Source organism: Ursus arctos, unplaced genomic scaffold (genome assembly GCF_023065955.2).
Source record: "Ursus arctos isolate Adak ecotype North America unplaced genomic scaffold, UrsArc2.0 scaffold_34, whole genome shotgun sequence".
In the NCBI taxonomy this organism is placed as follows: Eukaryota; Metazoa; Chordata; class Mammalia; order Carnivora; family Ursidae; genus Ursus; species Ursus arctos.
Window position 1 is genome coordinate 24,758,593 of NW_026623030.1, and position 22,887 is coordinate 24,781,479.

Genomic DNA, 22,887 nt, shown 5'->3' on the forward strand with positions numbered 1-22,887 from the left:
TCCCCAGTTCATTAATAGGGAGTCACTGATGACTTCAGCGCACGTCCCCACTTTCCTATCCGTGCCCGCTTCCGCGCGCCACACGCTGACCGCCCATTCTCTCCCGCGGGTAACGAGCACCGCCTACTGGCTGTCAGCCGCTCGGCGGCTTGGCCCCGCCCCCGAGCAAAACGCGCATGCTCTTCAGTGCCCCTCCGCCTCCGCCTTCAGGCTTCTCGCGACAGCCGCCCAGCGGCGGCCTGAATCTCGCGATAAAGGCTTATTGTCTCGCGGGACCGCGGCTGGCAGACGGGCTTTCAGGCGGCCCTGGCCGGGGAAGAGGAGTTGCATGTGTCGCTTCAGCTGGCGGTAGTGGCGGGAGCGGAGGCGGCGGGGGTTGTGCGACCGCCCGGGTAACGACCCCTCGTGTCTCTCCCTCTTCCGAGAAGCTCGTAGAGAGCGTGGGGGAAGCCGAGGTTCTGCCTGGCGGAAGGGGGCCGGGCCGGGCGTCTCCACACCTCCGCCCACATGGGCCCCTCTGGTGTCCCCGGGATGGCCCCTTCGCCTCAGATGTTCCCCTAACTCCTGGCCGCCCTTGTCGCCCTAGTGCTCTTACATTCTGCCCCTTGCTGATTCTTCCCCCATTTTCTCTCTTCAGATTCTGGTCTCCCCGCCCCCTCCCACTCCCATCCCCTTCCCTGATTCCTGTGTCCTTCCCTTGGCGTTTAGCTACCCTCACCCCCTGTACTCTGGGCACCTCTGGTCACCCACCCCTTCGTAGGCTTTTCCAGCCTCTTTTCGTCCAGCTGCTTTGTGGCCTTTATTGCTGCAGTTTGCATCCCTTCCAGATCACCCCCAGACCTTTTGTCCCATCACTACGGATCATCCTCCCCATCTTATTATCCCATTGCTTCCCTCTTTCCACTAGTGCGCCCCCACCCCCACCCCCATTCTTCACGGTCCTTTTGCTCCTGTCACTTGCTTCCCTGTAGACCTGTGGAGCTGGTAATGGTGCGCCCAGAATTGCTCATATTTTATGAATCCTAATGCAGCTTGTATTCTTAAGAACAAAATTGAAACAGGTTTAGGGTTGAGGTATTTCTAGTGGGAGGAGGTGAGGCTACATCTGAACAGTGCCTCTTTGGGGTCTTGGTCCGAAATAGTGAAAATGTGTTATTTTCCTTGCTTACAGGTTTGTGAGATGGCTGCTGATATTTCCGAATCCGGTGGGCATGATTGCAAAGGAGACCCAAGGGGCAATACCAAGTTAGATGCAGACTACCCACTTCGAGTCCTTTACTGTGGAGGCAAGTGTTACAAAGCAGGAAATGGCTTTTGCTCACTTTATTTTTATGCATTGTGATAGTCGTATCACATTTGATCCTATTAATCCTTTTGTCATTTGTCTTTGTTATTTGGGAAATCCTTAATGGGGGGTGGAGGGTGCGTTGGTGAAGAGGAGGCATGGGTTAACATTTTCCCCGACCTGTATGACTTGTGTCTTGCTACTTGGCTGGAGAAGCTTACAGTCCAGTTGGAATAGAGATATGCAAATAGATTATTTCAATCTGGTGTTACTTGCTAGTCTGGCTATTAAAGGAGGACTTCTTGGAAGATACTGAGTCTGAAGAGATGACAAGGACCGGATGAGGAAGTCGGGAAGGGCATCCCAGATGAAGTGAGCAGCTATGCTAGAAAAGACTTGATGCACGTCTGTGGAGAAATGAGCAGATTTGGTCACAGTATAGTGTGGATATAGTATAGGGAGGGTGTCAGTGAGGAATGGAAGATGATGAGATTGGAGTAGGACAGTCTTGGGAAGGTGTTCTTGGTTTGATTCATAATATGTGTATTAGATTGAATTGGGATTCTTTTTTTCTTTGTGTGTTTTTCGTCATTTTCAGCACAGAAATATTTGTGAATTGGAAATGCTTTAATTTTATTAGCATTTTGGAAAGTTCCAGAAAAATTTAGAGGTACAGGATAGCAAAGGGGCGAGTAAATACCGATTTTTTTCAGGAAATATTTTTGACCACTTATTCTGTGCCTCACAGTGTTTTGGGTGCTAGGGACTGAGTAGTGAATAAGTCAGAAAAGGTCCTTGTGTTTGGAGACTTTACGTTTTGTGAGTGTAATAGAGACATCATCTGGAGTTTAAGTACTACAGAAGGAGAGGGAATGTCACCGAGTTAAAACATTTTGTCCACTTGCCACTTATCAGATATCTTTGATATTAAAAATTATTATAAAATACCTCAGTAAGAGTATGGGCATGCAGTAAGAGTAAGGCGGGGGAACTTTTTTAGGGTTGATTGAGTTTTGTTATGATATTGGTCTTATTTGGTCATCTTGTTTGCCTTTGGAGTCACAGACCAGGGTCTGCATCCTGACTCTAACATTACCATCTATGTGTCCTTGGGCAGGTTACCTAATTTGATTAAGGATTAAAGGTCTGTTTCTTAAGGTCTGTACAATGAAAATGATGATTATATCCTATGTCAGGTGATTTGTATAAAGCTTCTGGTATAGTAGCTAACACAAGAACATAGTACAATAAGTTTTATTTGAGAAGTATACTAGTTTAGTATAGTTTTATTTATCTTTGTCAGATGTAGTTAAGAGCTGTTGTTCTTTGTACCCTATTTCATCTAATCTAAGCCTCCGTATTTTGTGAGATTCACCATTATTTTATGTTCCACTAAAAAAGAAAAAAAGCATCAGATTGACATGCCATAATTATAAGATGTATCCCTATAAAAACGAAAAAAATTTAGGATTGTTGAAATACGGTATATGAAAACCGCACTGTTAAATTGCTTATGTGACTGCTAATGGGACTTTTGAACAACTGCACTAAATATGCAAACCACCCCAGAGATAATTTGTGTTGACCAGAGATCCCTAACCTTTTTGAGAAAGGTTTATTTTCATTTCTCTCCCTAGTTTGTATTGATATTCCAGGCACTAAGCTGGGGACAGGGTTACTTCCTCAAGGAGTTTATGGTCTAGTTATAGGAGAAGCACTTAGGGAATATTAATTGCTAAAGTAAATAGTAGTGATTATAACTATGAATTAGATGTTGAGGAAAAGAAGTAGGGAAATTTCTAAGGAAATGAGAAGCCTTAGATAAAGGGTAGAATTTGCAAGGAAAGGGGAAGGAATGTGTAAGAACAGTATGTTGGTAAGATTTAATATGGTGTCTTCAGGGGAGAGGGAAAAGAAAGGGCTGATTGGAACAGAGTGCTGGTTGGAGTAGAATGAGAAACAAGGGTAGGTAGAATGGGGTCATTTCTGGGGAGACATTTTGTCTTCAGGATTGTGACTTCAGACTCAATCTGAGTTGGAATCCTGGCTCAGCCATTTACTCAGTTGTGTGACCTTGGCCAGTTCCCTCATCCATTAAAGAACCTCCTTCAGGAGGCTGTCAAGAAGAATGAATAATACTCCCAAAAGCTCCACCTCCTAACACGATCACATTGGATAATAGGATTTCAACATAGTAATTTTGAGGGGACGCAAACATTCAGACCATAGCAGGTTTCATGGCTGGCGATGCCTTGTTTTTCTTGTTGCATCACATCAGCAAGTACGTAATGTCAGGTTATTCCACTATTAGTGATGTGAAATTCGATAACTGCTAGATCTGTGTGTCGAAAAGCTATGGTTTACAGAAGGGGAAATTGACTTAATTTTATTATTTATTTATTTATTTTTTAAAGATTTTATTTATTTGAGAGAGTGAGCACAAGCAGGGTGAATGGCAGGGAGAGGGAGAAGCAGGCTCCCCACTGAGCAGGGAGCCCAACACGGGGCTCGACATAGGCCTCAATCCTAGGACCCGGGATCATGACCTGATCCATCCAGGCGCCCCGGGAAATTGACTTTGAAAGCAAATAACAGTGAACTGTCCACATATTTTCATTGTATTAGAATTTTGTTGAACTGAATGTTCTTTGAAATGGCATACAAGTTTTATAGCTTTTGTATTTACTGTTATGGTATTTAACCTATAATCCTGTCCTGAAAGTGTGGCTGAATATCTGTACCTACTGATATCTGAACTTGAACTCTGAGGATTGTAGAGCTCTGGTTATGGAGAGCTTTGGTGGAAAGATCTCCACACTTGATATAAAGAGTTGCTAGTTTTCTTCGGCCACATACTTCTGTCCTTTTCTGAGCTATTTAACCTTTTTTAGAGCTTCATCTATTAAAAAGTGATGGTGGGATGAGGAGAGGGCATACCACTGTCACGTGGCTGGCACACAGCTGCACTGCCTGTCTGTGTCCTGTAATCTGATGTCGTGGTTAAGAGCTTCAGAAACTGACCAGGGTTCAAATCCTGTTCTACTCACCAGATGCAGTGGGTTACTTACCTACTGGTAATGCAGATGTGGTGATTCTTACAGGGTGGTGATGATGACACATAATAATGCATATAACGATAATTGATGTGATGAGTAATGGTGCACTACCCCTCTTCTCCCTCACAAATTTCAAGATATTAGGCACACTGAACTACTCAGTTCTTCATCTTAAAAACAAAATAGTTGACCCAGTAACAGAATTCTATTTAAAATCAGGAAGCCTTTTGAGTTATTCAGTTCTTCAGCCCATGCAGCCTATACGAGGACAAAATTGAACCCGCGTTCCCTCTGGCTTTACAGTTGCATAATCGTATGTAGCACAGTATGAAAAAGAAAAGGAAACGTATATTGCAAAGAAATGGTAGCAAAAGTGCTACTGAAGTCTGTAAATGTGTTAGTATGAACACATGATAGTTTGGTAAAACTATCAAAAGAAATAACCATTTCCTTTCAAGCTTTGTTGTGTGGGGAATTGTTCCCAGCTTAACTTCAGACCCATTGGAGTAGTTATGGTAAAACTTTAAGATATGCAGGATAGTATAGTTTGATGTTCCATCAGCTGAGGCTTATGGTCTTTAGATTAAGAAAAAAATAATATATAAGAGAATATCTCTATGAACCATGTGCCTTTTACCTTAAAAAAAAGCATGATGGGTAGTATTTGAAAAGTGGTACAGAATTATAGGAGAAAGTAGAAATGAAGCATTTTGTCAGATTTAAAATAAAAGTTACCCATGTGTGTTTATATATTTAAATTTTCCAATCTTTTTTTTTCTCCATTTTCCCAGTCTGTTCATTACCAACAGAGGTAAGTCCTTTTAAAATTCTTTTCTTTTTTTACTTTCTGCATTTGAGGTCATTGATTTTAGAGCTAGCCTGAGAACTTTTTTTAATTTTTCACGTTCTGTCATTTGACAGTAGAGTTTCAACTTTTTATAGAGAACTTTGGATTAGAATAATTTTATGTTCTTAGAAATTTGTTTTCCTTAGACTTAGTATCTTATGTGTGCCTCTTTTACTTGACCAATTTGGACTTTTGCTTGGAACTTATGAATAGTTACCCAATAAAACAAGAGTAGCCTTAAAGCCAAATCTAATGTCTAAGCAGAGGAAAGCATAAATTAAAATTATGTATAAGATTTTCTGTTAATAAGCTGCTGAGTCAGGATCTGTGGGCAAGTCACAAAAATAGTGAGACACCTCTGTGCCCAAGCAAGAAATGAACATGCTCGTTTTTTACTGTTTGCTCCTTTTTCTAATGGCCCTTCTGTTTGATGGGGAAAAAAATACATTACTACAGTGAGGAGGTGCTTAATCCTTTTTAAATTCTAATTTCTTATGGAGCATTTCCTGGTCAAACAGAATTCCTGTGGATAAGATGTCGGGTGGGAGTAGTTAGTTTCATCTGTCTTAATATAGCAGATACAGGGAATGACTTAATTAAAATGTATTTGTTGATTGAAAATGTTCTGTTGTGACTCAGTTTGTTCTCACCCCCCAACCCCCCAGTACTGTGAATATATGCCTGATGTTGCTAAATGTCGACAGTGGTTAGAGAAGAATTTTCCAAATGAGTTTGCAAAACTTACTGTAGGTATGAACCTTCTTTTTTCTTTCATCAAAGCTTGTATATCATAAACAAATGCACATAAGGCATTATTTTAAAGATATGAAAGTGCTCCTTTAGTAGGATATTACAGAATTGTATTTATGTCTATTAACTTCAAAACTATTTTACATTCTTGGGTTAAAATTGCTTCTATAGAATCACACACTGCTTCATGTGTCTTATCTCTCTGAGACAGTTTAGGATAACTTCTTATAAGAAGAGTAATGGTTTAGGAGCAAGTGCATTTTCATTCATTCATTTAAGAAATTATTTCTTGTGAGCATACTATATGCTACACTTTGTTTTAGATGCTGAGGATAAAGCAGTAAACAAAAGATCTACTCTTTGGAAATTATGTTCTAGAAGGGGAGACTTAAGTAAAATAAGACAAATAAAATAAGTATGTTAAGTAGTGATAAGCAGGCAGTGGGAAGATAAGAATTGTTGGGGAGAATTTTAGGTAGTGGCAGGAAAGATTTTGCTGAAAAGACTGCATTTGAACAAAGACCTAAAGGAAGTGAGGGAGTGAGTCATCTGGCTATCTGGGAGAACATTCCACTTGCGGGGCAAGTGCAAAGGCCCTGAGGTAAAAGGTTACCAGTCATACTCAGGAAACATCAAGGAAGCCTTTTTGTCTACAGCTTATTGAAGGAGGGGGAGAAGGGTCAGAGATGAAGTCAGAGAAGTAATGGAGGACCACACCTAAAGTGTGGCTTTTATTCAGAATGTGATGTGGAGCAATCGAAGGGATTTGAGCAGAAGAGCGATAAGATCTAACTTTTGTTTCAACAGCATCTCTTTGGCTATTGTGCAAAAGAATAGACTGAAGAGGGGCACAGGCAGTAAAGGGAGACCAGATTAGAGGCTGCGGCCATAATTGCATCAGGAGACCATGGTGACCTGACCAGAATGGTAGCAGTGGAGGCGGGGAAAGTAGGCAGGTTCTCAATGTGTTTTGAGGGTAGAGCTGACAGGGCTTTCTGATGTGCTGCATGTGGGATGTGAGAAAATGAGGCATCTAGGGTTTTGGCAACTAGAAGAATGGAGTTGCTGTTGCCAGAGGAAGGGAAGACTGCAGAGAACAGATTTTCTTCATTTTGTTAAAACTGTTGGCTTCTCTTATGAAATTGGTGGAAATGAAGGCAGTAGCAGGAAGAAGGGAAAGCCTGGGCTGGAAACAGGCCTATCAGATGTACCCAGTGTTATTCCACTATTTGCTGCTTTGATTGTCAGATTGTTTCCAAGAGGCACAACCCCTGAAACTTCATAGAAGGCCTTTTTGGATAGTAGCTACAGTCATTGTCTGTGATTGGATAAGAACCCTAAAGTTGGCTGTTACAGTCTGTGTGGTCATGGTCACCCCCCCCCCCCCCATGACCTGCCTAGAACATAAGACCCGAGGAAGGAGTCTTCTTAGGCCCAGACTTCCTGTTACCTAGATTAGTGTGTTTAGATGCTAAACATTCCTGCAGAGTCTGAGTGTTTTGTGCTCCTTTCATGTGCTGAAAAGATCCTAATCTTCACATATCAAAGAATTTGTTTTGTCTTCTATCACCATGCACTTAACCATAATGAACAGAATTAGACTGGATAGGAATTTAGCAATATAATCATTTACTTTATAAACGGGACGCTCAGTTATTGGCAGGATGCCTTATTTGTGTATGAAATTGCTCAAAGGTGATTTTTTTAAGGTTATTTTGAAGTAATGTTAATGCTTTTGGATTTCATCGTTAACATCTAGAAAATTCACCGAAACAAGAAGCTGGAATTAATGAGGGTCAAGGCACAGCAGGGGAAGAGGAAGAGAAGAAAAAGCAGAAGAGAGGTAAGGCGTAAATCCATGGCTTGATTTATATAAACGCACCTTCCCTCTGTCAGAGGAAATGCGGACAGTCCCAAAGCCAGTAATATCTTCCTGCTGCTGCAGTTCCATATGCGCACCCCACAGAGCGACACGGAATCATATTCTCAGAATGACTGGATGTCATATGATTTGGGCTTTTACAGTACATTGGACCTAAGAAAACATGCTTTATTTCCTGTGTACATATGCAAAAAGCAACCAGCCAGCTTGTTTATGACTTGAAAACGTCGTTACCTTATTAAAATACCCGTGCATTCTATTTAGTTTGAGTTGAGGACATTGATAAAGGTTTTATTCTCTCATGATATCAGCTCAGTTGAATTTTTTTTTTTTTTTTTTTTAAATAGCTGTTGTGTATACCTGTCTACCTCCTTCTAAAATGAATTCCTGTACTCCGGATCCTGTCCCTGCTTGTTTCTTCTGCCTTAATTTTTCTCCCCTATGATTAAAATTAGCTTATAAATAAGGACTGTGCATCTTTCAGGAAAAATTCCCCCAAGAGCCCATGTCTTTGTTTGCCTTATCCCTTACCCTGCCGCTCTTAGCCAGACTTTTGTAGTAAGACTAGACTCGCTGTCCTTGCTCTTCTGTTCTCCATTGTTCATGCCTCATTCTGTGCTAAGCTGTCATACCACTGAAATTCCTCTAATAGTGGTCATCGGTGGCTCAGTAATTGCTAAGCAATAAGAGCATTTTAGCACACACTTCTTTTTGAAATGCTGTACTTCTTGGTTTTTGTGACAGACTTCTTTCTTCATCCTCCCTGTCACTCCTCCTCGGTCTTCTGTGCAGACTTTTCTGCTCCCTTCTGTCCCTAAAAAGTTGTATTTCCCAGGATCCTCTTACCTCCTCTTTCTGCTGTTTTCTCCCTGAATGATTCTTTCACATCCCTAACTTCTGACACCATTCTACACTTGAAATTCCTGAATCTGTACGTTTAGTCCTGGCCCGTGTCTCTAGACTGGCAATGTGCATGGTCCCACAGGCACCTCAGATGCAGTATTTCCAAAAAAACCAAACTTACTAAGTCCCAAATCTATGTCTTTTGGTTCATGACAGCATACTTTATCCATTCATCTGAGCCAGAACCTGACACTCATCTTGGGTTCTCTTTTCTTTACTCCTCTTTTTTTTTCTTTTTCAAATATTTTATTTATTTGTCAGAGAGAGAGAGAGCTCAAGCAGGGGGAACAGCAGGCAGAAGGAGAAGCAGGCTCCCCGCTGAGCAAGGATCCTGATGTGGGACTCGATCCCAGACCCTGAGATCATGACCTGAGCCGAAGGCAGACGCCTAACCGACTGAGCCACCCAGGCATCCCTTCTTTGCTCCTTTTAATCGTTTTTTTTTTTTAGTAGTCATCTTCCTTAATTTATTTAGTACTAATTCTTTTTTTAAATTCCTTTTAATCAGTTCAAAATTCTGTTATTTCTCCTCCTTACTCTACCCTGTGCCATTACCATTACCACTGCTTTGTTAGATTTTGATTAATTTCCATCTGAACTGATGTAGGAGCCTCTAGTAGCCCTCTGTCAGCCTTATTCCTTAAAGGCTCACCCTTCATGCTGTGGAGTGATCTCCTAAAGCCTAAATCTGTTTTTTTCACTCCTTTATTCATTCAGTGGCTTTTCTTCTGCCTCAATATAAAATCAAATAGCAAAGCTTGATGTGCTGGTCCTTTAATGACTGGTAGGTAATCGCTTGCTTTTCTGGCTTTATCTCCTACATATCCATAAGCATCCTTCATTGAGAATGAGAATTGTAGTTCTCAAGTATAATGCCTTCTCTTTGTACTCGTTCCCTGTTCCTGGGATATCCTTTCTTACTGTCTCTCTCCAGCCCTTCTGCTTTCATCTGGACAGTTCCTTCTTCTGCAAGAACTTAGATGCCCTTTCTTCTGGAAAACCTTTTCTGTCCTCCGGATTCCTCTGCAAAGCTATGGTAGTGCCGTATTCATGGATCCTGTTATAGTATATATCAGTGGCAGTAATTATTAAACTTTTTTTTTTGTCTCCTTCATTAGACTAAGAGCCCCTCCAGGGGGCAGGGACTCTTTGTGTCATCAGCCGTTAGTGCAGTGCTTGGTACATATTACTTAATAAATATTTATTGAATGAATACTCATGCATGTGTTTATTAGTTTTGTATTAGAAGAAGAAACTTTAGAAATAATATTTGGTACTTCTTGAAAATTAATAAGCTTAAAGATAGTATTCTTTTTGTTAAATACAAAACCATTGATGCTGAGCTCTTTTTTTAAATAAATAAAGGTGGAAGGGGTCAAATAAAGCAAAAAAAGAAGACTGTACCACAAAAGGTTACAATAGCCAAAATTCCTAGAGCAAAGAAGAAATATGTAACAAGAGTATGTGGCCTTGCAACTTTCGGTGAGTTCAAGCTTAAGTATGTTTAAAATGTGTGAACTATATTCTCTCTGTTGCTCTCTGCCTCCCTCCCTCTGTCTCTGTCTTGCTCTTTCCATCTCTTTTAATCTGGCATCATGAAAATTTCACAGGTCTATTTTTTGCTAAGAAGATACAAAATGAGATTTTGTACGTCTAACTATAGCCTCAAAAGTCAGATTTTGAAGAAATTTAAAAATCTTTTGCAAAGGGAACTAGTTTAACTTTTTCCTTTACAGAATACCTCCTTGGACACATTTTATGTGGAATGAGGAGGGCTAGGTAGGATTCCTTTTGAAGCCTATCAGTACTGCTCTTCTGTCCCTGTAAGCTAGATGGCAAAAGGCTGCAAAATGGCTTGTGCCCTCTGGGAACAATAGTAGAGGGTGAGGGAATGTGGGTATCAGTAAAATATCCTGCTTCAGAGCTCCTTCTGGAGGCCTTGAATGAACAGAGAAATTGTAAACCAAGATTCTTTCCTGTGACAACACAGTTGAAAAACAATCATTAGATAATAGGTTTGTTTCCCTACTGTAACTATTTATCTTGTAAAAAGGGATAAACAAAAGAACTTCATTGTACTTGGAAATGTGTATGTAATGCTTGGAATTAACACGTTCCTGGATTTATTTTGGTCTTACCATATGAGGTATGAATAATATGAATAACGCTTTGTGTGTGTGTGTGTGTGTGTGTGTGTGTGTGTGTGTGTGAGAGAGAGAGAGAGAGAGATAGGATACACCTTTAATTTTTGAATTTTTATTTAAATTCAGTTAATTAACTGTATAGTGTATTATTAGCTTCAGAGGTAGAGTTCAGTGATTCATCAGTTGCATATAACACCCAGTGCTCATTGCATCATGTACCTTCCTTAATGCCCATCACCCGCTTACCCCATTCCCCCTGAATAATGCTATTTTTATGAACTGAAGCTTTATTTGACCTTGAAAATTTAAGTTGAATGGTTAAGACCACTGCCTGTGGTAGTTTGTAATTATCATGAAAGGAATATAAAACCCATTAAGGCAGTCTGTTTTATGAAATTAAGATGCAGATTAAATTTCAAAATGGAAAAATATCTTTGATAAACAGTTCCAATTATAGTCTTGCTATTTCTTTTTTTTCAATAACAGAAATTGATCTTAAAGAAGCACAAAGATTTTTTGCTCAAAAATTCTCCTGTGGTGCCTCAGTAACAGGAGAGGATGAAATCATCATTCAGGGAGACTTTACAGATGACATAATTGATGTCATTCAGGAAAAATGGCCAGAGGTGAGTTGGTAGAACATGTGCATCTGTGGATATAAGTTTTTAAAGCAAGTTGCTTCCATGTTATCTGATACCACAATTCATGAGATATAATTATTTGTTTTATAGGTGGATGATGATAGCATCGAAGATCTTGGAGAAGTAAAGAAGTGATTTTTGAAAATTTGTCTCTATTTAATGATCTGAACTGAGAATTGATATGGCCAAAGGGAGAGAGGCCTTTTAAAAATATATATATTTATCCTACAGTAAAACTGTAGATTACCCTCACCCTTGGCATTTTCACTGTTCTGTATAAGGCTGCTTGTTTTTTTTATTGCCAAAGTCTAATGAACAGGGGAGACTGTCATGCTTATGCATGAAATAGAATTTAGTCAAATAAAAATTTTTGGTCATTTGGTACTGACTTTTCTCTTTCTCTTTTTAACTTTTTATTTTTGGAAAAACACTAGATTTTTTGTGCAAAGCTTTTCTGTTTATTATCTTAAAATAATCATGATTTAAGGAAATTGTGATTTAAAGCTGAGTAATATTTTAAAGAATTTGAATTTTGGCTTCATCACCATTATTAACTGTCTCCTTGCTTCTTTGGTGTGATAGTTTTGAGATGCTTGGGCATCTAATAGATTTGTGGTTGAATTTGCGTCATTGTTACCAACCCGGTCCACTTCGTGGTCACATTAACTTAATGTTGGTAGGAGTTGTTCGTGCTCTTCTGGAGATTATTTGGTAAAGTATATTAAAGCCTTAAAACCATCTGCAGTCTGACCCAGTAAGCCACTTAGTTGACATTATCCTAAAGATAGAATCATTCTTGCTTAAAACTGTGGGTGAGGGTGTTCATCACAATGTTACTCATAAATATAAGAGAATTGCAACTGATACAAATGAACAATTGGGAAATGAATGATGGTGCACCATGTGGTAGAATATTATGCATATTTTAAAAAATATTTTCCAAAAATACTTTGGAAACCCGTTTGGTGGTTTTCAGTGGGGGGCAGACCCCAAATACATTTTATACGTTATTATCACCATTGTTTTGAGTGGAAGGCCATTCAGAGATGCTGCCGAGTTCTTGTTCTGGCTATCTGTTCTGCAAGTAAAATTCTGCTAGCCAATTGAAAAGAATATACACTGATACTCAATATATATATATCGTCTGGGAAATAGCAATTGAAATGAGTCTTTCTCAGAAGAGAAACAGTGACAATGAATTTTAATAAATGCACTGAATGAATTTAAACTTTGTTTTTATAAAGGTCTTAAGTCAAGTTCTACAGATTGAAAAGAAGACGTCCTGGTATTTTAAATTGCTATAGACACCTTTAAGAAACTTAGAACCCATTGTTTATTGCCATGCAAATTACAACCTTGAATGAGTGAGTGGTTTTTTTAAATAATTAAAATCTTAGGAAACATGTGTAATGAAGATGCAAATTAAAACGAAATTCTGCATTAACTGTGAATTTTACTAAATATGAGTATCTGATGAAGCAAATTTATCCATCAAGACCATTTGGTATGTGTTGTGTATGTATTCTGTTGGTGCTGGAAGATGTCTATGTGCCTGTATCAACCATGTGACTTCGTGTAAAGATTCTCAATGTTCACAGTTCTTGGCAAATGCAGTTTTAATCCATATAAAGCCAGCAGTGGATGTTACTGCAGGATAATGGAGGATTAAAATTGTCCTTGTGTATAACATGTGTGAATCTTTTTCTTCGACCTCAAATTTAAAATGCAGGATTAGTTTAATCTCTGATTAAAATGTGCTAAGTTCAGGGATTGACTTTAATTCATACATTCTCTTTATGTATGGTAAACGTTTTCACGGTCTGGTATTTTTAGCAAAAAGAGTACTAACCTTTAAACAGCCTTATGTTATAATTGTAAACTATTTGCTGCAATTAAGCTGGCAACTTAAATGCAAACCCAGCTTTGATATGTAGTATTTTATTCTCTTAAAAAAAATTGATGCTGAAAAAGTGATTTTACGTTCCATTTTAGTTACTACATAGAAGCCTCAGTAAGTCAGCTGTTGCTTAGGACAAAATACATGGTAAGAGCGCCTGAGTAGCACGGTCTCTTAAGTGTCCAACTCTTGGTTTTGGCTCAGGTAGTGATTTCAGGGTCCTTAGATACAGCTCTCCCTCATCAGGCTCTGTGCTCAGCACCGAGTCTGCTTGAGATCTCTCTCCCCCTCCCTGCCCTCTGCCCTTCTGCCCCTCCCACTCGTGCTCTCTCTCTAAATCTATTTATTTTGGTGGGGGTTGGGAGAGAGTACCAAGCCAACTCTGCACTGAGTGCATATTCTGTTGCAGGGCTCCATCTCAGGACCCTGAGATCATTTCCTGAGCCAAAGTCAGTCTCTTAACTGACTGAGCCATCCAGGTGCCCCTAAGATTATATTTTTATCTAATCTCTACACCTAATGGGCTCGGACTCAGGACCCTGAGATCAAGAGTAGCAGCTTCCCCCAGTTGGCCAGGTGCCCCTGTACACATACTTTTAGAGAGTTTTAGGCATGTGGTTGCCTGGTAGAAAAATGCCACATTTTAACAATAGTGAAATTTGGGAAACATGAATTGAAATGCTCCTTAACTGGAAAGTTGACATTCAACCACATTCCTTTTTATCTTTCTCATTCCACCAAGACTTAACTGTCCAGTCATCTACTGATAGGATGCTTTTAACTAGTCAGAATTTGCTTCCCCGATTTTAAATCTTAGATATTGTCTTGTTGGTTCTCCTACACAATCCTATCCTAAGGAGGCAAATGCCACTCAAATCAGTATAGCCTCAAAGCAAGACATTTCAATTTTTCCATTTTCCAGATTGTCCTTTATGAACACAAGGACATGCTTTGCTCATCACAGTCAATCAAAAATTAAAGCTGAAATACTATCACACTATGTTTGGTAATCTGTCTTGCCACTAATGCCATGTGATGGGTTAAACAGTAGGGGATGAGCGATCAGGGGTTAAATATAATAAGTATCATTTTTTTCATAGTCCAGTTTCTGTATAACAAATGAAAGGAAGAAGGATGACTATGAGATAACACGAGAAGAAGCTTAGATTCACTCCAGAATGTGGTAGATTTTGTCATGACCAAGTGCCAAAGTTCTCACTGCTATTCAAAAGCTTCAAGAGTCAAACAAAAAACAAAACAGCCAAAAAAAACAAAAAACAAAAAACAAAAACCATTTCCCCGCCTCTCTCAATCTGTGATTCTTAGTTTCGAGCTGTCTGCTAGGATGGCCAGCAGCTACTAACTACCGGGGCTTGGTCTGCGTCCGTCCAGGTATCCGTGTGAATGGCCCGGTACAGTTCTCAGTGCCCGGTGTACACAGCGGCTGACAAGACCGGGAAAAAAGTGAGCAGCTCAACTGTCATGAACTGGGGTGACAGGGGCAGAAACGGCCTTTAATTTGCTTCCTCGTTCGCTGAGTTACGGTGAAGAACCGTTTCTTCGCGGACCTTGGCTGCTGGACCTCACGTCCACAGATAAACTTTCTCAGAGCTTTGCAGCCCCCGACCTGCACGCGCGAGAGCAGGAGGGCGCACCCGAGGTCTCGCGATAGCCGAGGTGGCCCTTCGGCGACGCCGTAGGCGGGGCCGGCGGGCGCGTTCCTCTGGGCGGGCGGTTTGGGTGCTTGCTTGGACCGGCAGAGGGCGCGGGGCTCCGGGGTTCGGGGCTCGCCCCCGCTCCGGGCAGGCGCGCCTATGGCGTTTGTAAGGTGACGCTGCGCTCACCGACTTTCTCCGGGGGCGGAGGAAGCACCCATGAACCCTTCGGCGACCTTCCTCGCCGGGCGCCAGGTGAGCGGCCGCCGCGGGCTCAGCGTCTCCGCCGGCGCGTCCGGGTGCGAGTGGACAGCGAGCCTCGCCGGACGGGGAGCACTCTTGCCGAACCCGGGTGGTTTTTAAGGAACGGTTTCTGCTTAAAATGTAAAACGATACACAGTACGAAGAGGAGAAACGGAGCGTCGCATCTGTTCCCTTAGCTTAGTAAGAACGACGTTCGGCTCAGGCGCCTAGACGAGCGGCGGGTAACGAGGTGCTCACTTTTTAACGACACCTGAGCGGTTTGGAGAGCTGCTTTTCTATGCGCCGCCTCGCTGCTTGTCCAAATTTTCTTCATGGTAACCTGCGAGGGGAGGAGCACTCTCGTAGCTCCGTTTTACCACGAAGTGTTGAAAGCGAGCTTTGCATTTATGAGTGTACGACGAAAAGTGAGCTTTGCATTCATGAGTACGGTGAAATGAGCTTTTTTCTTTTTTTGCATGTTTGACGTATTGCCTGTTTTCCTACACCGGAATTTGTGCGCCTTGCCGGCGCGCTCATTACCACGTCTCTAGCCACGGCGCTCAGCAAATATTTGTTCCGTCAATCAATGAATTAATGAATGGTTACCAAAGACTAGAATTTAAATTTTGTGATTTGGACTCACTTGACCCAAATTCCATTTTCTGTGTTTAGTTACTAGTAAGTAACAGTAATTCATTCGTCATTATTTATTTAGAAATCTTATTTTTTAGAAAGCAGTAATGATATACATCGGCCTCTTCGACTACTATTTTTAAGATAGAATTCTTGAAGTAACACTTTCAGTTCTTTATTTCATGGATGGGGGCAGTACCGTATTTCAAAATGTGCTTCACAATCTTAATAATAGCTAATGTTTGGAAAAACTATGTATCCCTTTCACATGTTTAAGTTGGTATCTAAAATTTTTCCTTAGGAAAAAAAATAACGATGGCTAATGTTTGTTGAGTGCTTATGCTGTGCCAGGTAATGTGGAGTGCTTCACACAGTCTATCTTGCTTAATCCATACAACTAAGAAGTGTTGTTATTACCATTTTACAGGTGAGGAAACCAAGACTTAGAGAGGTTAAGTAACTTGTGCAACGTTATAGAGCCACTAAAGTGGTTAATTCTGAATTCACACTTAGGTCAGACCAACTTCACCATCTAGTCTTTAAAATGACATATGCCTAAAGGGAATTACTGTAAATAATTTTATTAGGTATGAAATGGCATTGTGGTGATACAAAAAAAATGTTCATTTTTAGAGATGCATGTATGAAGAGTGAAGTGTATTTTTTTTTTATCAACAAAAAGAGAAGGGAGAATTGAAACATGTGGCAGAATCTTGATAATGGTAGGACTTAGGTACTGAACATAAGAGAGTTTATTACAGTTCCCTTGTCTTCTGTGTATGTTTGAAAATTTTCCTTTGTAAATAGGTGTGTTGAGTTTGGACCAATCACAATATTATATTCTTCTTGGTAGACTGAGTATGTGTGCTAGATACTATGAGAATTATTTACATTGAAACAGTAATTATTTCATGTTTTCCTTTACTTGATTGATCCAGAATTGCTGGGGCAAAATGTGGGATAATATTGTTGATTGATAGAAGGAATGAGTTAAGACAAAAATGCCAAAGTGAGTTTACTTGTGATTAGCCAATGAAGGTTTTACAGACGGTCCCACTTTTTAAGAGTGGCATGTGTGGTATGACAGAAAATTATAGAGGCAAAGTGCACAGTGGGCATGAACTCATTTAAATTTACATAATTTTGATGCCATGTTATAACCGGTGAATGAAAAATAATTTAACTGTCTTGAATTGGCAGCAAAAGAAGATACAATTATTTAGAAAATATGCTTCAGCTGATTTATGTTATTGATTAGTTTTATTTTGATGTAAAACCACTTTCTCTGTTTAGAACATCGGGTCAGAAGTTGAGATTTCCACTATCGAGAAACAACGAAAAGAGCTGCAGCTGCTCATTGGGGAATTAAAAGATCGCGATAAAGAGCTCAATGATATGGTTGCAGTACATCAGAGACAACTTCTTTCATGGGAAGAGGATCGGCAGAAAGTATTGACTTTGGAAGAACGTTGCAGCAAATTAGAGGGTCAGAAATACATTAGCAGTATCTGTTACACACTTCTGTATGCCAGCATATTCGAAAGGCTCATGGGTTAGACACAAATGTATTTATTTTAAAATAAATATTTGTATTTGAGAGAGAGCCCACGTGTGCGAGGAGGGAGAGGGGCAGAGGGAGAGGAAGAGAATCCTCAAGCAGACTCCCTGCTGAGCACGGAGCCCAATGCAGGGCTCAGTTCCAGGACCTCAGGATCATGACCTGAGCGGAAATCAAGAGTCAGATGTTCAACTGACAGCCACCCAGGCACCCGAGACACAAATGTATTTAAATGGTAAATACGTTAGGAAAAAAAGGGGGGGGGGCTCACAGAAGAGATAAGAGAAAGAATATCTCAACACAATCCCTGCTTCCCTGGAGGTTAAAGTGAACATAAGAAGCCTTTGTGAACACTCATAATCGGACAAGCATAGTGTGAATTAAGGTTGGGCAGACAGCATAAATGTAGGAAGGGTGCTGGAGAGAGCTCCAGTTAACCTGAAGTGTCAAGAGTGATGGTGAATGAAATTGGTTTTGAGCTAGAATATGAATAAAGATGCCATAGGACTAGCCATTTCTGTTGAACTGACTCAAAGATTTTAAATTTTTGGTGTTGAACTTGATCTTAAGTATCTAAACAGTCATCTTTTAAAAATATAGCAGTCTCAAAAATGGCTTGCAAAAATTTTCTTTGTACTATATTTTAATTCTTTAATCCGTTTAGTGCCTCCCTTAAGTCTCAATGTTCTGGTGACACTACATCCATACCAGACTATATTAGAAGGGAAAACACTAAATCTGTTCAGTAGACAGATAACTGTATAGCACTTCCTTTTTTAATCTTCTTGTTATACAAAGGATTCTATAAACATGACAATCTAAACATGCATTATTTTCCATTTCTTTGATGATCATCTGATTTTACTCTGACCCTAGCCAGCCACACATACATATATGCATAGTGTTTTGATTGCACATTAGATGTAATATAATATCTTACACAAATATGTTAATGAAGATGACATTGCATATAGTCAACAGTATCTGGTTTTCAAATACGAAACTTGAGGGGCACCTGGGTGGCTCAGTTGGCTAAGCATCTGACTCTTGATTTCAGCTCAGGTCTTGATCGCAGGGTCATGAGTTTAAGCCCTGTGTTGGAGTTCCAAGCCCGGTATGGAGCCTACTTAAAAAAAAAAGATTCTCATTAGTAACTAGGGACTGCAAATTAAAACCATAATGAGATACTATTTACACTTATCAGACTGGCAGAAATTTTCAGGTATTGATAAAGATATTATCAGGTATATATAAGGGTAGCAGGTATTGTGGAGCCAGGGGAAGACTCATTCACTGCTTGGGGTTGGGGAGTGTCAGTTGGTACAACTACTTTGGAAAATCTTTTAATAGTATCTAGTAAAGTTAAAGATATATGTAGCTCATGGCCCAGGATTTCCACTTCTAGGAATATACTCACAGTTCAGAGTACACACGAATGACCTAAGAATCTTATTAATATGTAGATTGTGATGCAGTACGTCTGGGGCCTGAGTCTGCATTTCTAACAAATTACCAGGTGATATCAGTGCTGCAAGGACCCCATTTGAGTAGCAAGGCTCCAGAGAAACTTATGCAAAAATGCACCAAGGTATATGTATAAGAATATTCAGAGCAACATTGTTCCTAATAGCTGCAAAATGGAAACAACCCAAGTGGCCACCAATAAATAATACATATTGGCATAATCATATAATGGACGTTATGTAGCAACAACAGTGCACAGACACTGGTCACATCCAACAATGTGGATAAATCTCCGGATCATCATTTTAGGCAGAAAAAAGCAACGGAAGAACTCATAGAGTATAATCCCAATTATATACGGTTCACATCAAACTGTTTTTTTTAGGGATGTGGTCATAGGTGGTAACACTATAATTAAAAAGTAGGCAAATGATTAAGATCAGGATGGTGGTTCGAAGGTGGGAATTGGAGACATGGTGCTTAGGGTGACATCCAGGGGGCTTCTGGGTTGCTCACTATTCTGTTTCTTGACTTGGGTACAGTATCGTGGATTCCATAATACATTCTTTAAAAAGGATTATCCTTTAAAAAATTATTTAGCACACTTAACCTTTTAATCGTGTGTTTGAAAATGCATTTTAAGCTTCAGATCTGATCAAAAGGTGGTTATTGATGAAATTTCCCTCAGGTGAACTACATAAAAGAACTGAAATAATCAGGTCACTCACAAAGAAGGTAAAAACCCTTGAATCCAATCAAATCGAATGCCAAACGGTTCTTCAGAAGACTCAGCTACAGCTTCAGGAAATGGTTCAAAAGGCAACCCATTCCTCTCTCCTCTCTGAAGACCTTGAGGTTGGTTTTATTTTGTGATAAGCTTCACTAGCCCAAATTCTGTTTGTTTCAGGTATTGAGAAATTAGATTCGAATGTTTCCATTAGAATGTATGTGTGTGGTATGAAAGTCCAGCCGTCCATCTGCCACCGTAGTTTCGTGTTCTCTGTACGGCTCTGGTTGGCTGCACAGCGCTGTGTTGTCTGGGAGATGAACTCCATCACCACCTTTCTGACTGTCAGCCCATTTGGTCCAGGAGCATCTGTCACTTTATCAACAATGGGTTAGTTTAGAAAGCCTTTCTCAAGGTCTGAGATGAATAGCATCAAGTTTTGGTAGCTTCACATGATGCTTTCCAAATGTGCCTTATATGATAGAATAAACAGGATCTACATCATGTTAGTAGCATTTTGGGAATAAAATCTGTAAGGCTGATTTTTCACTTTTCCCTTTTACCTGGTCATCAGATATATTTTGAACTCATGTTTTATGAGAGGCACAGAGAGCCATATTTTTGTTGTTATAGCTTTCGTATTATGCTTTTTTTTCATAATGATAATGCCTTTTTAATTTTTTCAGATTGTTCTAGACAATTTCTAGCTATAAAATAAGTAAAAACCATTCTATTGATATGTTGATTTAAAAATGGAAATGTAGGGGGCGCTTGGCTGACTCAGTGGGTGGAGCATGTGACTCGTGTTCTCGGGGTCATGAGTTCAAGCCCCACATTGGGCATAGAGCTTACTTAAAAAAAAAAAAAAAAAAAGGAAATGTATGAGAGAGAATGAGCAAGATCTGTGGTGTCTTTTCTTACAAGGATACTAATCCCATCATGAGGGCCCCACTCATGGCTTCTTTTACATCTAATACTCTCTCAAAGGAGCGTCTCCAAATAACACTGTATTGGAGGTTAGGGCCTCAACATATGCATTTTGGGGGGATGCAGTTCAGTTCACAGCAGGAAGATTTTTTTTTATTAATAAACTTTATTTCTTAGAGTAGTTTTATGTTCACAGCAAAACGGAGTGGAATGCATGAATTTCTGCTATACCCCCTGCCTCTGCCGCCACACACAGTCCCTCCCCTGCTACGGACATTCTGCAGCACAGTAGTGCTTTTGTTACAATCAGCGAGTCTGCTAACATCATTGTCACCCAACGTCGTAGTTTACACCAGGGCTCACTCTTGGTGGTGTATATTCTGTGGGTTTTGACAGATGCATAATGACATGTATCCACCATTGTCGTATTGTACAGAATAGTTTCACTGCCCTAAAAATCCTGTGCTCCATGCCTGTCTCTCCCAACCCCTGGAACCACTGACCTTTTACCATCTCCATAGTTGTGTCTTTTCCAGAATGTCATATAGTTGGATCGTATAGTAAGCTTTTTCAGATTGGCTTCCTTCACTTAATAACATGTATTTAAACTTCCTTCATGAAGATACTATTTAAAAAGCCTAATTTTTCTTTTTTTCCAAATAATATATATATCATGTAGTTCTGTGGTTAAAAAAAACAAAACCCCAAGTACCTGATAGGTGGGAATACCCCAATATGAAGTGAAGGTCTTTCAATGTAGAGTAAAAAAAATACACACACACACACACACAGGCGCATAGAGGTTCACTAATGCTACTTTATTTCAGCAAAGGAAATCTCTTCCTAATCCAATTTTCATTCATTTATTTTCTTTTTTGTCAACCTAGAATTATACATAGAAGAGATTGGGAAATAGACATTTATAAGCATAACCAATAGGATTCAGTAGGGCAAACAAGCATTGAGAGGATGCTAGAGGTAATGGAGAGAGATATTTGTATTTCTTTTTGATGACTGCTTACTTGGCCCACTTTGTTACCAAATATAAGAGAGAAAACAAAACAGAACGAGCGCAGATTGTGGCTAATGATAGTAATGAAAGCTTTTAAATGACTCAATTGGTATTTTATGTGTTGTTCCCTTGTAGGCAAGAAATGAAAATCTCAGCAACACATTAGTGGAACTTTCTGCTCAGGTAGGACAGTTACAAGCTCGAGAACAGGCTCTCACTACAATGATAAAGCTAAAGGTAATTCAAAATAATACCTTCATTTGCCAGGGCATTTTGTACTTTCTAAAGCATAGTCACATGCATTATCTTACTTAAGTCCCATTGTAAATCAGATGGTAGAGCTACTGACATTGCTGTCTCTTGTAAAATTCTCATTTTAGGGGGCCCCTGGGTGGCCCATTTGGTTGGGTATCTGCCTTCGGCTCAGGTCATGATCCCAGGATCTTGGGATCAGGTCCCACATCAGGCTCTTTGCTCAGCAGTGAGTCTGCTCTCCCTCTCCTGTGCTCTCTCACTGTCACTCATTTTCAAGTAAAGAAATAGAATCTTTAAAAAAAATAAAATTCTCATTTTAGGGGCACCTGGCTGGCTTAGTGGAGCATGTGACTCTTGATCTTGGGGTTGTGGGTTTGAGTCCCACATTGAGTGTAGAGATTACTTTAAAAAATCTTAAAAAAGGGGCGCCTGGGTAGCACAGTTGTTAAGCGTCTGCCTTCGGCTCAGGGGGTGATCCCGGCGTTCTGGGATCGAGCCCCACATCGGGCTCCTCCGCTGAGAGCCTGCTTCTTCCTCTCCCACTCCCCTGCTGTGTTCCCTCTCTCGATGGCTGTCCCTCTGTCAAATAAATAAATAAAATCTTAAAAAAAAAAAATCTAAAAAAAAAAAAAAAGGCGCGCTTGGGTGGCTCAGTCAGTTGAGTGTCTGACTCTTGATTTTGGCTCAGGTCATGATTTCATGGGTCATGGGAGCCCCACGTCAGGCTCCATGCTCAATGGGGAGTCTGCTTGAAGAGTCTCTCCCCCTGCCTCTCCCTGCACTTGCACATGCGCACACTCTCCCTGTCTTTTTCTCAAAGAAATAAATGAATCTTTAAAATAAAATAAGACTCATTTTAGAAATGAGGGAAACAAGTTTAAAATGATGTCCCTACGACATTGAGAGAGGAGACAGGACTCCACTTTTGGTCTCCACAGTTTTGTGGAACTGTGGTCTTTTTACTATTGACTCGTCTGTCACATGGGGATAACGGTAGTACCGTCTCAG

At 40.2% G+C, this 22,887-nt stretch overlaps 2 protein-coding genes across 15 annotated transcripts in view; both read left to right on the top strand.

The window, feature by feature from the left end:
- The first annotated feature begins 214 nt into the window (after positions 1-214).
- On the top strand, positions 215-13,192 carry DENR (density regulated re-initiation and release factor). 3 transcript variants are annotated; one of them, XM_026514792.4, is made up of 8 exons: positions 270-392; positions 1,172-1,286; positions 5,133-5,152; positions 5,854-5,938; positions 7,698-7,781; positions 10,089-10,205; positions 11,354-11,493; positions 11,599-13,192. In XM_026514792.4, exons 2-8 carry the CDS (start codon positions 1,181-1,183, stop codon positions 11,641-11,643), a joined length of 597 nt encoding a protein of 198 aa, XP_026370577.1. In that variant the 5' UTR covers positions 270-392; positions 1,172-1,180; the 3' UTR covers positions 11,644-13,192. The 3 variants fall into 3 exon arrangements, with proteins under 3 accessions (XP_057161929.1, XP_057161928.1, XP_026370577.1); XM_057305946.1 differs by lacking the exon at positions 5,133-5,152 and having other exon boundaries at positions 215-392; positions 5,828-5,938; XM_057305945.1 differs by lacking the exon at positions 5,133-5,152 and having other exon boundaries at positions 263-348; positions 5,828-5,938.
- Positions 13,193-15,103: 1,911 nt separating this feature from the next.
- Positions 15,104-22,887, top strand: part of CCDC62 (coiled-coil domain containing 62) — a 37,144-nt gene continuing 29,360 nt past the window's right edge. For 4 of the 12 annotated variants that reach the window (XM_026514786.4, XM_026514783.4, XM_026514787.4 and 1 more), the window contains exons 1-4: positions 15,560-15,728; positions 17,230-17,422; positions 19,647-19,813; positions 21,760-21,861. In XM_026514786.4, coding sequence (XP_026370571.1) covers positions 15,636-15,728; positions 17,230-17,422; positions 19,647-19,813; positions 21,760-21,861 — 555 coding nt within the window. In that variant the 5' untranslated portion in view covers positions 15,560-15,635. The other 8 variants (XM_048221481.2, XM_048221483.2, XM_026514782.4 and 5 more) reach the window with 7 other exon arrangements.